The sequence below is a fragment of the Vigna unguiculata genome, chromosome 10 (assembly GCF_037176805.1).
Source record: "Vigna unguiculata cultivar grain cowpea cultivar isolate G323 ecotype 2 chromosome 10, ASM3717680v1, whole genome shotgun sequence".
NCBI classification, from domain to species: Eukaryota; Viridiplantae; Streptophyta; class Magnoliopsida; order Fabales; family Fabaceae; genus Vigna; species Vigna unguiculata.
This window is the reverse complement of record NC_140801.1, coordinates 10,161,506-10,175,977: the sequence shown is the minus strand read 5'-3', so window position 1 is coordinate 10,175,977 and position 14,472 is coordinate 10,161,506. Positions and strand designations below refer to the sequence as shown.

Below are 14,472 nucleotides of genomic sequence, written 5' to 3'. Positions count from 1 at the left end.
ATAAATAATCATTGCTCGTTTATTTTTAACACTCTTGTTTTGAAAGTGTGCCTTAATCCATAAAAAAAAAAATATTATAGTCATAGTATTATGTAAGCTAAAATGGGATCCGTTGCTACTCTTAATTGGAATAACATTTATTTGGACCAATAGTTGCAAATTATTGTATTTATTATTTGCTTTAAAGTTTGAACATGTATTTAAATTAATTTAGTTTTTACTTTTAAGTAGTATGACCAGTAGGTGTACATAAATAAGTTCTGAATTAAGGTATAAGGAAAATATATATATAGAAAAAAATTTCATCTTTTAGGAAAAAAGAGTTTTTAATTGGAATTTCATTTTCATAGTATTAATTTTTTAACATCAAATTTATGAAATAATGTCTATATCTAAAATATTATTCGAAGTTCGAAATTATGTCATAATTTTTTTAAAATGTTTCGGAGAATGGAAAGAAGATTATATATTTAAATTATTTTTCTTAGATGAAAAACAACCCAACTCCAAATTTCACATTGAGATTGATTTTTTTTAGTTTTAAAATATAGAGTGAAATATAATTTTAGTTCTTGACGAAAAATTAAAATTAATCTTTGTCTCAAACCTTGATATGATTTGGTCTCCGAACATTAAAAATAAGGGTATAATCCTTCAAACCTAATTGAATTATAACTTTTTGATATATTAAATGATATTTCAAGTTGACGTTTGAGTTATTTACACAATTTAACACGTAAATAAAATTTAATTACGTTGTGGTTTCAAATAACTACATCTATTTATTTTAAAAGGTTGAGACTAATTGTTAGGAATCCAAGCGTGAGTCTAAGTCCACGTTGACTAGAAATGAGAAAATAGAGCACTATATAAAGATAAAGACTCATAAACTCATTGCCTTAAAGTTTTGGATTGAAAGTGGTGTCAATGCCTTATATAGTTGGACTCAGGTCTCATTGGTGTTTGTATCTCTCCAGTAATACCCCCTCCTTGTAAACCTAACAAACATAGAAATGAGAAAGTAGAGTTCTGGATTAAGAGTGGTGTCAGTGCCTTATATCAAAGTTTGGGACATGTCTAAGTTAGGAACTACAAACATATTAACCATAGACTATAAAATATAAAGTTAAAATTTATTATTGTAATACTATTTTTTAGTAATTTAAAGTTAGAATATAATATTATTATTGAATTCCTATTAGTTTTTTGTATTTTTTTTGTCACTGTTGATTATATTGCTATGTTTTATTTTATTTACTTTATATTTGTTCGAAGAATGTATTATTAATATACAAATTTATATTTTATATTATAAATATGAATACACATTTCCATTATTATTTTAAAATTGTATATGATATTCTAAATTTTAAAATTCAGGGTCTTAATATTGATTAATAATGTGAGAGCATAAAATAAAATCAATTAATTAAAATCGTATTTACGAAAAAGCCCTAATTCAATTTGGAGTTGTTTTTGCCAGCTACTTTGAACAACCATCAGCTCCGCCATTTTTTCTTGACTTATTTTTTTTGTCCATCTTACGATTATAAATTGACATGCATGGGAATGAGAAATGACAACCAAGAATCAATCAGTAGCAGAAGGAAAGCTTGAAGCATGGCTATGTTGTATTTGGCTTTGCTCATTCTGCTCTTTCTGTTTTCCCTGAAGCTCTTGTTCCAAACAAGAAGATTCAGAAACCTTCCTCCAGGACCAATGTCTTACCCTATAATCGGAAACCTCTTACAACTGAAACAGCCTTACCACCGCACATTCGCTCAAATGTCACAAAAATACGGCCAAGTCTTCTCTCTCTGGTTCGGTTCCCGACTCGTTGTCGTCGTTTGTTCACAATCCGCGGTGCAAGAATGCTTCACCAAAAACGACATCGTCTTGGCCAACCGACCTCACTTTCTCTTTGGCAAATACATCAGCTACGATAACAGCACCATCCTTCACTCTTCCTACGGCGACCACTGGCGCCACCTCCGTCGCATCTTGTCGCTCGAGGTTGTCTCAAACAACCGTTTGACCTCCTTCTACGAAGTCCGAAGAGACGAGATCATGAGGCTGGTGCAAAAGCTCGCTAACCTCTCACGCAACCAATTTACCAAAGTGGATCTTAAAAACATGTGAGTTTTTGTCATTTCAAAACATACGTCCATATCATGTTTCTAAACTATTAAAGGGTGCTCCATAAAAACACAATCAAAGACTAAGCCTAAAAATGGACTAAATAAGAGATAATTATTTACGTCTCCTCAAGGTTGGGAAGTAACAAATAAAATATGCTCTATCTTTTATAATTAGCAAAACTAGTTTATTCAATTACACATTTCTCTTACTTCTATTATTATATTAACATTTATCTAATTAACATTTCTAAATTAAGGTTTATGGAAACGTCATTTAACACTATGACGAGAATCGTAGCCGGTAAAAGACTCTTTGGTGACGACTGTGATGTGAACGATGTGGAGAAAGCAAAAGAATTCAAAATTATCATTAAAGAGTTGGTGATACTAGCAGGAATTAATAATCGTGGAGACTTCTTGCCTTTCGTGAGATGGTTTGATTTTGATAATTTGGAGAAGAAGCTAAAAGGATTTGGTAAAAGAACAGACGCATTCTTACAAGAACTCATCGAAGAGCGTCGTAATGGAAATAGCAATGGAAATACTATGATAGATCATCTCCTTGCTCAACAACGATCACAACCTGAGCAATACACCGATCAAATCATCAAAGGACTTTCTCTGGTAATTAACTTTTCTTTAAACATGGATTTTCTCATTTTTATGTCTAGATCACTATATTTTTGAAAGTGATAAAAATTATCATGATAGTCATAGTTATCCAAATAATTAATAGAAATATGTAAGTTGGAATATATATGTCAATCTTCATAACTTAATCTAAAGTGTAATTTAAATTATAGCTTTAAAACTAATATGAATATTAAAACAACAATAAGTATATTTATTTACGTAACAAATTTTTGTCCATTTTGTTTAGATTCAAAACAAAAAGAATAACATTTTTGGGAGAGTCATTATCTAGTAATTAATTGCAAAGAAACTAAGAAGGATTTTTTCGCTTTCTGTCATGTATTGACACTTCTTTTTATGGATTTTATAGAGCTTGCTACTTGCCGGAACAGATACATCAGCTCTGACTTTGGAATGGACAATGGCTAATTTATTGAACCATCCAGAAGTTATAAAGAAAGCAACAAATGAAATAAACACTCATGTAGGATCAAATCGTCTCGTAGAGGAATCTGACATGTCAAAACTTCCTTATATTCAATCCATAGTTTACGAGACACTTCGATTGCATCCTGCTGCTCCAATTTGGTCACCACATTTGTCTTCAGAAGATTGCACCGTAGGAAAATATAATCTCCCGAAAGACACAATTGTGTTGGTGAATGCTTGGGCTGCTCATATGGATCCAAAAATGTGGAGTGAGCCAACACAATTTAAGCCTGAAAGGTTTGAAAATGAGAGTGAAGTAAACAGATTACTTTCATTCGGGTTAGGAAGGAGGGCTTGTCCTGGATCAAACTTGGCGCAACGTACCGTTAGCTTATCCATAGCCTTATTACTTCAATGTTTTGAGTGGAAACGAATTGGTAAGGAAGAAATTGATATGTCTGAAGGAAATGGAATTACCATATCAAGAACAAATTCATTGGAAGCTATGTGCCAACTCCGATCATCAATGGTGTAGAATATCTACCGATGGTATTATTTAAGGAGTAATCATAATTGATTGTGGTATTATTTAAGGAATAAACATAATGTATTGTGTGGAGCATAGATATATTATGCTGTTATTTAAAGAAGAAATAATGTAATGCATGGAGAGTGAATGTATCTTAAATTAAGATTATGTGGTGATTATGAATGGGTTGATAATAAATATGCTTTTGCATTTAATGTGATAAGTTATAAGTTCTTATTTTATTTATATTATTTGATGTCATAGTTATTTTTATAAATATGTGATTATAACGTGGTGTATTGATACTTCTTTTTATGGATTTTGCAAATTAAAAATATATTATTCATATAATAAAAATATTATAACGTAGTTCAATAATATCACCGCACTTTGATCCAAATAATCCATGTGGCAATGAATCAAGTTATTCAATTCGCAATTCCAAAATATTTTTCAGGTTCATACAGGGGTGCATCCCGTAACCAACATCATTCATTCAATACCAATTGCAAACTTGGTTCATAACATACAATCACATCATAAAGCAAAAAAACATTGTGTACTGTACCTAACCAAACACGATCAATTAAATAGTACACATGTCAAAACTACATACTACTTAATATTCGGATGCCATCAACATAAGCCATCTAGACAAATAGTCGGTCTAGGCCGACTACCTGTCGACAAGGTTGGTCAACATCGATACCCCCTACTCCTCTAAGACCTGTTTTAGGGCCAGACCCACTCGTGGCCCAAACAGGGCCCAAGCTAGAGCCCAAGTCAAGGCCCGGCCCATGAAATGGTCAAACGTCATTAATGCTCTATAAATACGCGTGGACCCCATCATTTAAAGGTACGCATTCATTAATTGCTGATTTGACTTCTTGAGAGCTTTGACTCACTTGAGCTTCGGAGATTCTTCTGCAGGTAACCCCTCCTGGGTTCAAGCCGACATGTACCAACTGGGAAGAGGCCAACTGAGGAGATAGCGGACTACATGGTAAGGTGACTCTTGTGTCTGACTTTATGTTTGTTCTCTGCAGGAACAATTGGCGCCCACCGTGGGGCACGAGACGAACACCCTTTGTACCCGCTTTTCTCTGAAGATGGTTTCTACCCGTAGCAAGGCTGGAGTTAGCAAGCAAGTAGACGCTGGTCCCTCTGGACCCTCTGGCGTCACCCCTGACTTGGCCGCCATCCTAGACGGCCAGATGAAGATGCAACAGGAAATCGCAGACCTGAAGAAGCGCAACGCTGAAGAGATGGAAGCGCTCAAACAAGAAAACTCTCGCCTCAGGAGGAAAATTGAGGCAGATGCAGATCTCAAGGGAAAAGCCAAAGAAACATCTGAAGCCGTGAAGTCTCCGGCTTTTCAACCTACAGAAGAAGAGAGTGAATACAACCCCACCCCCCACACCTTCACCTCCACCCAACAAACCCCTCTCACGACCACACACCCTCAACACCTCCCACCCAGTCACCCAGGGCTTACAGCCCCCTCAACAACCCACATTCCTCAGAACCTACCCACTACCCTCCACACCGCATACGTCCCACCCTACAACCCCCCATATTTTCCAGCAACCCACATCCCTCCTCATAACGTGACCTCCACCTTCCCTACCATGATCAACCACCCACCACCTCACCTTCCCCATCCACACCAGCCCAGACGCCGCCACCCGTTCACAGACTTCATCTCCAACACCCCTCTCCCAACCCAGTGGGAACCATTCAACCTTGATCGCTACACTGGCGAAACGGACCCCGATGAACACCTCAAAGTTTACATCACACACGTCGCCCTATACACGTCCCAGGACGCAGTCTTCTGCAAAGCTTTTCCCACAACACTCAAAGGTCCAGCCTTAGAGTGGTTCACCACCCTTCCACCCTACTCCATTGATAATTTCGACACCCTTTCCCACATGTTCTCCACACATTTCGCCGGCAGCCGGCCTCACCAAACTACCACCATGTCCCTACTGGGCATCAGACAAGAACCCAACGAACCACTTAGAACATTCATCGATCGCTTCAGCAAAGCAGCCCTCCGCACACCACACCTTAACCAGGAGATGATACTCCAATGCATGACCCTCACCCTGCAACCCGGACCTTTCGCTAACAACGTCTACCTCCACCCGCCCACCACCATGCACGAACTCAAGCTGCGTGCTGCCGACTATGTGCGCATGGAAGAAATGCAAACTCTTCACACCCAATTCTGCAACGACTATGCCGCCAACACCTCCCAAACCAATCCCAACCCCGCACCCAATCCCAACTCCGCACCCAATCCCACCCCGCGGCCTCACCCGCGCCCCGATGCCCGTCCACGTGAACACCGCCAACCACGTTTCACTAGGTACGCCCCACTAACAGTAGCCCGCTCCCGCATACTTGATGAAGCCCTCCAGGCTGATCTCCTCCCCCCACCACGCAAAACAACTACCCCTCCTAACGCTGATATGACCAAATATTGTCGATACCACCGCAATCATGGTCATACTACAGAAGAGTGCAGAGCGCTACAGGATAAGATTGAAGAACTGGTACGCGCCGGCCACTTTCGTCGCTTCATCCGCAGAGATGACCACACCTCCTCCCGAACCCACCACCCCCCACGCCACGACCACAGACGACAACCAAACACCACCAACCACAATGACCAAACCACTCAACCCAATGACCAACACTCACAACCAGCCCACACCAACATCACTCCTGCCGACCCCCCCTTGCGAGGTACTATTAACACCATCTCTGGTGGCTTCGCAAGCGGAGGCTCCACCTCATCAGCCAGAAAGAGACACCTTCGCCAAATACAATCCATTAACCACATCACCCAATCCCATCACAGACGCCGTATGCCCCCTATCGTGTTCACCGACGACGACTTTCACGGCCTCGACCACCAACAAGATGACCCCATGGTCATTACAGTCGAAATCGAGAACTACGCCGTTAAAAAAGTACTGGTAGACCAAGGCAGCTCAGTCGACATCCTCTACTGGGCCACTTACCAAAAATTACAACTCCCGGACACCGCTATGATCCCATACGACGAACCCATATACGGTTTTTCCGGTGAACAAGTCTCAACCCGTGGCTACATAGACCTCCATACCGTCTTTCGGGAGGGAACCCAAACAAAAACAATCCCAATCCGCTTCCTGATAGTTGACGCACCCACATCTTATAATATACTCTTGGGTCGTCCTTCCCTCAACACCCTCGGAGCAGTCGTCTCCACCCCGCATTTAGCCATGAAATTCCCAGCACCATCCGGTGATATCCTAACCATCCACTGCGACCAACGTTTGGCGCGCGAATGCTATATGGCAAGCTTAAGACCCCAGCTCCCAATCCAACAGACAAACCACATCGAACGCCCATCTAACTCACGCATAGCCTTATCCGGTGAAGACCTTGATCCCAGAATAGGCCGAGATGCCCGCCTCGAACCAGTCGAGGACACAACCCCCCTAGAACTCCCAAACGGCCAGTCCATCAAATTGGGCACTGGTTTAAGTCTTGATGAGCGTGCCCCAATTACACCCATCCTTATAAACAACTCGGATCTCTTCGCTTGGTCAGCCGCCGACCTCCCAGGGGTAGACCCTAGTGTCGCCTCCCACAAGCTCTCGGTATATAAAGAAGCCCGCTATGTATCTCAGAAAAAACGCAAGCTTGGTGAAGAACGCAGGCAAGCAGCCAAAACAGAAGCTGAGAAGTTGTTGAGCGCGGGATTCATAGAAGAAGCGCACTATACCACCTGGCTCTCTAATGTTGTCTTGGTGAAGAAGGCCAACGGTAAATGGCGAATGTGCGTGGACTACACAGATCTAAACAAGGCATGCCCTCGCGACGCCTACCCCCTACCCAACATCGATCGCCTTGTAGACGGCGCAGCAGGAAATAAAGTACTTAGCTTTCTGGACGCATACTCAGGTTACAACCAGATACCCATGGCCACAACTGATATGCACAAGACCGCCTTCATCACAGACGACGCCAATTACTTCTATAGAGTCATGCCCTTTGGCCTCAAGAACGCTGGGGCAACCTACCAGCGTCTAATGGACAAAGTCTTCAGCCACCTCACAGGACAATGTGTCGAGGTCTACGTCGATGACATGGTTGTCAAATCCCCAAGCCATCATCAACACGCCATAGACCTGGAGGCGGTTTTCTCCGCATTACGCCGTTACAACCTCCGCCTAAACCTTGAGAAATGCGTATTCGGGGTGGACCGGGGTAAATTCCTCGGATTCATGTTAACTCAACGCGGCATAGAGGTTAACCCCGAAAAGTGCAAGGCCATCATCGAGATGCGCAGCCCTACCACCATCAAAGAAGTGCAACGACTAATCGGCCGCCTCACAGCTATATCCCGCTTCCTACCTAAACTAGCAGAGCAAACCCAGCCCATCATCCAGCTCCTAAAGAAATCCGCCCGGTTCACGTGGACAGAAGATTGTGAACAAATTTTCCTTAAGCTCAAATCATCCCTAACCTCACCCCCCATCCTCCGCAAACCTGACACTAGCCAACCCCTGCTAGTATACATCACGGCCACCGATCACACCGTCAGTGCTGCCCTCGTCCAAGAAGCAGAAGGCACCCAACACCCCGTTTACTTTGTAAGCAGAACGCTCCAAGACCCTGAAACCAGATACCAAATGGTAGAAAAACTAGCCCTATCCCTGGTTCACGCCGCACGTCGCTTGCGTCCATATTTCCAAAACCACACCATAATCGTCAAGACCGATTACCCAATTCAGAAAATATTGCAAAAGCCGGACTTGGCCGGGCGCATGTCGTCATGGGCCGTGGAGCTTTCCGAATTCAACATCCGTTATGAACCACACGGCCCCATCAAAGCCCAATGTCTTTTGGACTTCGTCAACGACCTACAACAGACACCCATCGAGGACCAGTGGACGCTTCATGTAGATGGTTCCTCGAATCCAAGGGGTGCAGGTGCTGGCATCGTACTAGAAGGCCCCAACGATATCCTCATTGAGAAATCCCTTCACTTCGCTTTCAAAACGTCGAATAATCAAGCCGAGTACGAAGCTATACTGGCTGGTCTCTCCCTAGCCCGTGAAGTAGGCGTCAAGCAGTTGATATGTAAAACCGACTCCAAACTTACAGTAGGTCATTTGAACGACGAATTCCAGATTAAAGACCCCATCCTCCAACAATACTACCACTTGGTCCGCGCAATCATCCATTCCGCCTTCGACTCAGTTCGCATCGAACACATACCCAGAACCGATAACATTAGAGCCGATATCCTTTCCAAATTAGCAAGCACCAAGCTCAAAAACCGCAACCGATCCTTGCTACAACAAACACTATCCACACCCTCTGTCACACACACTTGCCAAACGTTAACCCATACCCCATCTGACAATATCATCCCTAACCAAAACCCAAACTGGACCACCCCCTACATTCAATACCTCAAAACTGGCAACCCCCCGCCCGACGCGGACAAGTCCTGGATGGCCAAAGCCGCCAGGTATACTATGATAGGCGACGATCTCTACAAACGCGGATACGGCCAGCCCTTGCTCAAATGTGTCATGCCAGAACAAGCCCACTACATTATCAAAGAACTACACGAAGGAATCTGCGGATATCATTCAGGCGCCCGCACCATGGCCACGAGGGTCCTCAGAGCCGGATACTTCTGGCCCACTATAGAAGCGGACTGCCAAGATTACGTCAAAAAGTGCAAGCAATGCCAGAAGCATGGCAACCTTATACACCAAAAGCAGGAACAACTACATCACATATTATCCCCCTGGCCTTTCGCCAAGTGGGGAATGGACATCCTAGGCCCATTCACGCCTGGCAAAGGACAGGTTAAGTTCCTAATCGTAGCCGTCGACTACTTCACCAAGTGGATTGAAGCCAAACCATTAACCACTATCACAGCCCAGCAAGTCCAGCAGTTCGTGTGGAAGGACATCATATGCAGATATGGTATACCACATACCATCATAACAGATAACGGCCGACAATTCATTGACAAAGAGCTAGCAAAATTCTATACCGGCTTGGGCATCAAACATATCACCAGTTCAGTAGAACACCCGCAAACTAATGGGCAGGCAGAGGCGGCAAACAAGGTCATCCTCGTGGAACTACGTAAAAGATTGGATACCGCGAAGGGCCGGTGGCCGGAAGAGTTAATTGAAGTACTTTGGGCCTATAGATGCACCCCGCAATCGTCAACCAACGAATCCCCCTTCAGCCTAGTCTACGGCGCAGACGCCATGATACCGGTAGAAATTGACGAACCATCCCTGCGCCGAGAACTATACGACCCAGCTAACAACCAGCAAAACATGGCTTTGCACCTCGACCTCCTCCCCGAACTCAGAGAAAAAGCTCAAATACGCAACCTCGCCGCCAAACAACGAGCTGCCAGGAAATATAACGCAAACCTGCAACCGCGTTCATTTGTCATAGGAGACTTAGTATGGAGAATGGCCAGCAGTGCTAGAAAGAAGGATGGCAAGTTCTCCGCCAATTGGGACGGCCCGTACCGCATACGAGAAGACACAGGTGGTGGGGCTTATCGACTCGAGCAACTATCTGGGGAAGAAATCCCCAACACATGGAATGTCTCCCACCTCAAGTTTTATTTCAGTTGAACATGTATCATAAGCAAACCCATGCTTGTAACCACGGGTGTACTCTTTTTCCTCACTTGGTCTTTTTTCCCTAAGGAGGGTTTTGGCCAAGGAGGTTTTAACGAGGCACCCCCATTTGAATAAATAAAATGAGTGGTTCCCTACTTTATGACTCTACACTACTTTACTTGTGTTTGATTCGTTTAAGTTCCCCACCCTTACCACAAGTAAGCGGCCTGGGTCGAACACCCTTTACTTATGTTTGATTCGTTTAGGTTCCCCACCCTTACCACAAGTAAGCGGCCTGGGTCGAACACCCTTTACTTGTGTTTGATTCGTTTAAGTTCCCCACCCTTACCACAAGTAAGCGGCCTGGGTCGAACACCCTTTACTTATGTTTGATTCGTTTAAGTTCCCCACCCTTACCACAAGTAAGCGGCCTGGGTCGAACACCCTTTACTTGTGTTTGATTCGTTTAAGTTCCCCACCCTTACCACAAGTAAGCGGCCTGGGTCGAACACCCTTTACTTATGTTTGATTCGTTTAGGTTCCCCACCCTTACCACAAGTAAGCGGCCTGGGTCGAACACCCTTTACTTGTGTTTAAATAGCAAACGCTAAACCACACATACAACACGACATATCTCATATTCCTATCACATGCTATCATCAACAACCACAAAACATATACATATCCACAAGATGCATCATATTAAGAACAAATCAAAATATTGTACGAGTTATTACAAACTTAGGATTCATTGACAAATAAAATCATACGAACACTACATCCTAAGCTTTTTGGGTGCCATCGCCCTCCACGGTCACATCCGCTTCCTTGTCTGCTTCGAGCGCCTCACCCCCAACCCCCTCCTCACCCTCTTCATCATCCCCCACTAGCTTCCCACCAACTACATCTTTGTCCACATCAAACCTTGCATCCAATGCATCCACATCCTTATAAAAGAAGGCCGCCTGCCGCAACCCTTTCTCAAACCCGTTTATATGTTCCTGAATTACGCTGTTCTTCAGGTCGTCCAACTCACCGACAGCTCCGTCATATTTATCCTTCAGCTCCTCATAGTCCTCCTCCATCTCCCCTATCCGCTTATTTAACTTTTTTTCAGAGTCTAGACAACGAACCTTCCATGATACCAGCCTTTTTCTCTCAGCTTCCCATCCTTCTTTCTCCTTCTCCAATGCCGCCTTCTCCTCCGCCAACTTATCTAATTTACCCTGAAGCTCCCCCACCTCCTTCACTTCCCTTCTGTAAAGGGATCCCACACGTCTACCCATCACCAGGGCCTTACTCCCAAATTCAACCATGGTCCTCACCATATGATCAACTTCCATATTGTCAATAGAGTTCACAACAGTATCGGGCAAGTTTATCGAGATATCCTTCCTCACGGATATCTCGGGCAACTCAATCAGCCCAGCCTCCGGCATCTTCTCGCCGCTGCCCGACCCCGCTCCATCACCTGACCCAAGAATAACTGCCCTTGCTCTCTTCACATCCTTACCCTTCCCGGGTCGAGCCGGGAGCTCAGCCCTCCTCTTCGTGCCGCCATGCACGTGTACTTCTACCACAGACTCCTGCAAGTTAGGAACATCAGTCTTCCCAGCCTCTTTGGCCTTGGCGGCCATTTCCTTCCTCAGCGCTTGGAAGAGTGCCAAGTTCTTCTTCCCGGATTGTGCCATATGCCCTGCAATAACATATCACATTTCGAATCAAAACAACTTAGCTTCAATAACACAGATTAAGTAACAAACAGATACCTTCAATATCTATAATCGGATGCACCGAATTATAAACTCTAACTAAGCCCTTAGTGGGCAACTTATCCACAAATCTTAATAACACTCCGACCACCTCCCTGTCTCCCGACGACAACTCCTCCATCCCCATATCCTTGTACCGCGAAGGGCTATTGGTCCAACTAAAAGGGAATTTCGTACTCCCATCCGCATTCAAAAAATACTTCTCGCCTCCCTCCTTCACCACAACCTTGAAGTATCCATCCTTAAAATGCTTGAAAGATTGGGAGAAGGCGTCCAATCTGCTAATACTCGGACGGCTGATCAATGATAGCCATGTAGTCGGCCTCCGGGGTCTGGTATCATAAAAATATAGGAACGCGTATGGGGAAGGCTCTAAGTACAGCGACTTGCATAAGATGCGAAAAGCCTGTAAGTACGCCCAACTGTTAGGGTGCAACTGAGTAGGCGCCACGTTCAGAGCCCGCAGCACACCCATAGTAAAGTCATCTAGTGGTAGCCGTATGTGAAGTTGAGAAAAGTGGCACATGTACATGTAGAAGAACTTCTCAGCAGCCCCTTCTTGCCCGTGACATACCCGATCTACGGCGCTCACTCTTTCTAATGAGACGATATCTCCACTAACCCCTTTAGAGATAACGGGCGTACAATTCAGCCAGGAATTCAGCAGACGAGACCACCTGAACAGAGATGACTGCTCACGAACATCAGAGGCCACCCACGCATAACCCCCCCTAGCCGGCCAGTTGCTTTCCTCCAGTTCTTCAGGGGGGTCTTCTCGGATCTCCCTCACTACCTCCATTGGCACCCCGCTTGTGCCAAGTCCAGCATTCTCACCCTCTCCACGGGACCGATCACCTCTACTCCTATCTGACTCTGTACTTTGACTACTACTAGATGTAGATAACGATGAACTATCGCTACTAGACATACCTGTTTGATTTTTTACGGAAAGATGTCGGCGGAAATTGGGAACTAGTCGGACAAAAGAATGCGCACAAGATCTCTGTTTTCAAAACTCACAAATGAACCAAGTAAACCATCAGCTGCATTCAAACCCATATTTATACTCCACGATCCCAAACGACTCAAGCTCTTCCCGCCAAAATAAACACCCAGGCCAAGCGACACCATCATTGTGAAATATATGACACAAAAAACGGCGGCGCCAAAAGCAAAACGATGTGACCACCTGACGCCTTTTCACCTACCTTCTGACACTTCCAAGCCTTAACACTGTTCACCACACTTAAAGGCTGGGGGACTGGTGTATCACACCTAGCCGGTTTTGCTAGTTTACCTGCACATGTCATCCTTGACCGACAACCCATATCGGACAAGGCTGGGGGACTGGTGTACTGTACCTAACCAAACTCGATCAATTAAATAGTACACATGTCAAAACTACATACTACTTAATATTCGGATGCCATCAACATAAGCCATCTAGACAAATAGTCGGTCTAGGCCGACTACCTGTCGACAAGGTTGGTCAACATCGATACCCCCCTACTCCTCTAAGACCTGTTTTAGGGCCAGACCCACTCGTGGCCCAAACAGGGCCCAAGCTAGAGCCCAAGTCAAGGCCCGGCCCATGAAATGGTCAAACGTCATTAATGCTCTATAAATACGCGTGGACCCCATCATTTAAAGGTACGCATTCATTAATTGCTGATTTGACTTCTTGAGAGCTTTGACTCACTTGAGCTTCGGAGATTCTTCTGCAGGTAACCCCTCCTGGGTTCAAGCCGACATGTACCAACTGGGAAGAGGCCAACTGAGGAGATAGCGGACTACATGGTAAGGTGACTCTTGTGTCTGACTTTATGTTTGTTCTCTGCAGGAACACATTGCATCAGAAAAAAATGGAAAATTTTTTCCAAATGGCAAATTCAACGTAACAGGATTTAAGTTTATTATGTTATTCAATTTTCAAATATACATAAAGGCATTGGCTTTCAAAGACACGTCCTGATTATACATTCACCCAACGCGAGATCATTTTTAATTCATAACAAAACATTCAATACCAATTAATATTAAAGCACAATGGGATGCAATTTTGCAATGGCAGCTGAATTATACGCAAATTCATAAGGGTAATGGTTTGAACATAAAAATAAACCATTCCATTAATAATTAGGGTTCCTAAAAGAAAATTTGGGATAAACTTAACTTCTGATTTAAAATTTTAGAAAATTCCTAAATTTATAATTAGGATTTATCTTATTAGGGAAATATCATAAAGGAATAATCATCATATAATAAGAGAATCAGAAATTCTACCATGTAAAATAATTGAAGATTTTTAA

The 14,472-nt window shown here is 43.6% G+C and overlaps 2 protein-coding genes across 2 annotated transcripts; both read left to right on the top strand.

Moving 5' to 3' along the window:
* The first annotated feature begins 1,578 nt into the window (after positions 1 to 1,578).
* Positions 1,579 to 3,952, top strand: LOC114165712 (cytochrome P450 81E8-like). The gene is made up of 3 exons (XM_028050284.2): positions 1,579 to 2,135; positions 2,396 to 2,762; positions 3,142 to 3,952. Exons 1-3 carry the CDS (start codon positions 1,621 to 1,623, stop codon positions 3,733 to 3,735), a joined length of 1,476 nt encoding a protein of 491 aa, XP_027906085.1. The 5' UTR covers positions 1,579 to 1,620; the 3' UTR covers positions 3,736 to 3,952.
* Positions 3,953 to 4,994: 1,042 nt separating this feature from the next.
* On the top strand, positions 4,995 to 10,681 carry LOC146882121 (uncharacterized). The gene is made up of 4 exons (XM_085667288.1): positions 4,995 to 6,822; positions 6,916 to 7,561; positions 7,892 to 10,226; positions 10,658 to 10,681. Exons 1-4 carry the CDS (start codon positions 4,995 to 4,997, stop codon positions 10,679 to 10,681), a joined length of 4,833 nt encoding a protein of 1,610 aa, XP_085523414.1.
* The last annotated feature ends 3,791 nt before the right edge of the window (positions 10,682 to 14,472 follow it).

What these genes read in the sequence shown, in the direction of transcription:
- LOC114165712 (XM_028050284.2), top strand. Translation starts at nt 1,621, where the DNA reads ATGGCTATGTTGTATTTGGCTTTGCTCATTCTGCTCTTTCTGTTTTCC. An exon ending in AAAGTGGATCTTAAAAACAT is followed by an intron (nt 2,136 to 2,395) that starts GTGAGTTTTTGT and finishes TTCTAAATTAAG; the next exon opens with GTTTATGGAAACGTCATTTA. An exon ending in TCATCAAAGGACTTTCTCTG is followed by an intron (nt 2,763 to 3,141) that starts GTAATTAACTTT and finishes TGGATTTTATAG; the next exon opens with AGCTTGCTACTTGCCGGAAC.
- LOC146882121 (XM_085667288.1), top strand. Translation starts at nt 4,995, where the DNA reads ATGGAAGCGCTCAAACAAGAAAACTCTCGCCTCAGGAGGAAAATTGAG. An exon ending in ACCCATATACGGTTTTTCCG is followed by an intron (nt 6,823 to 6,915) that starts GTGAACAAGTCT and finishes GCTTCCTGATAG; the next exon opens with TTGACGCACCCACATCTTAT. An exon ending in GCCAACGGTAAATGGCGAAT is followed by an intron (nt 7,562 to 7,891) that starts GTGCGTGGACTA and finishes CAAATCCCCAAG; the next exon opens with CCATCATCAACACGCCATAG.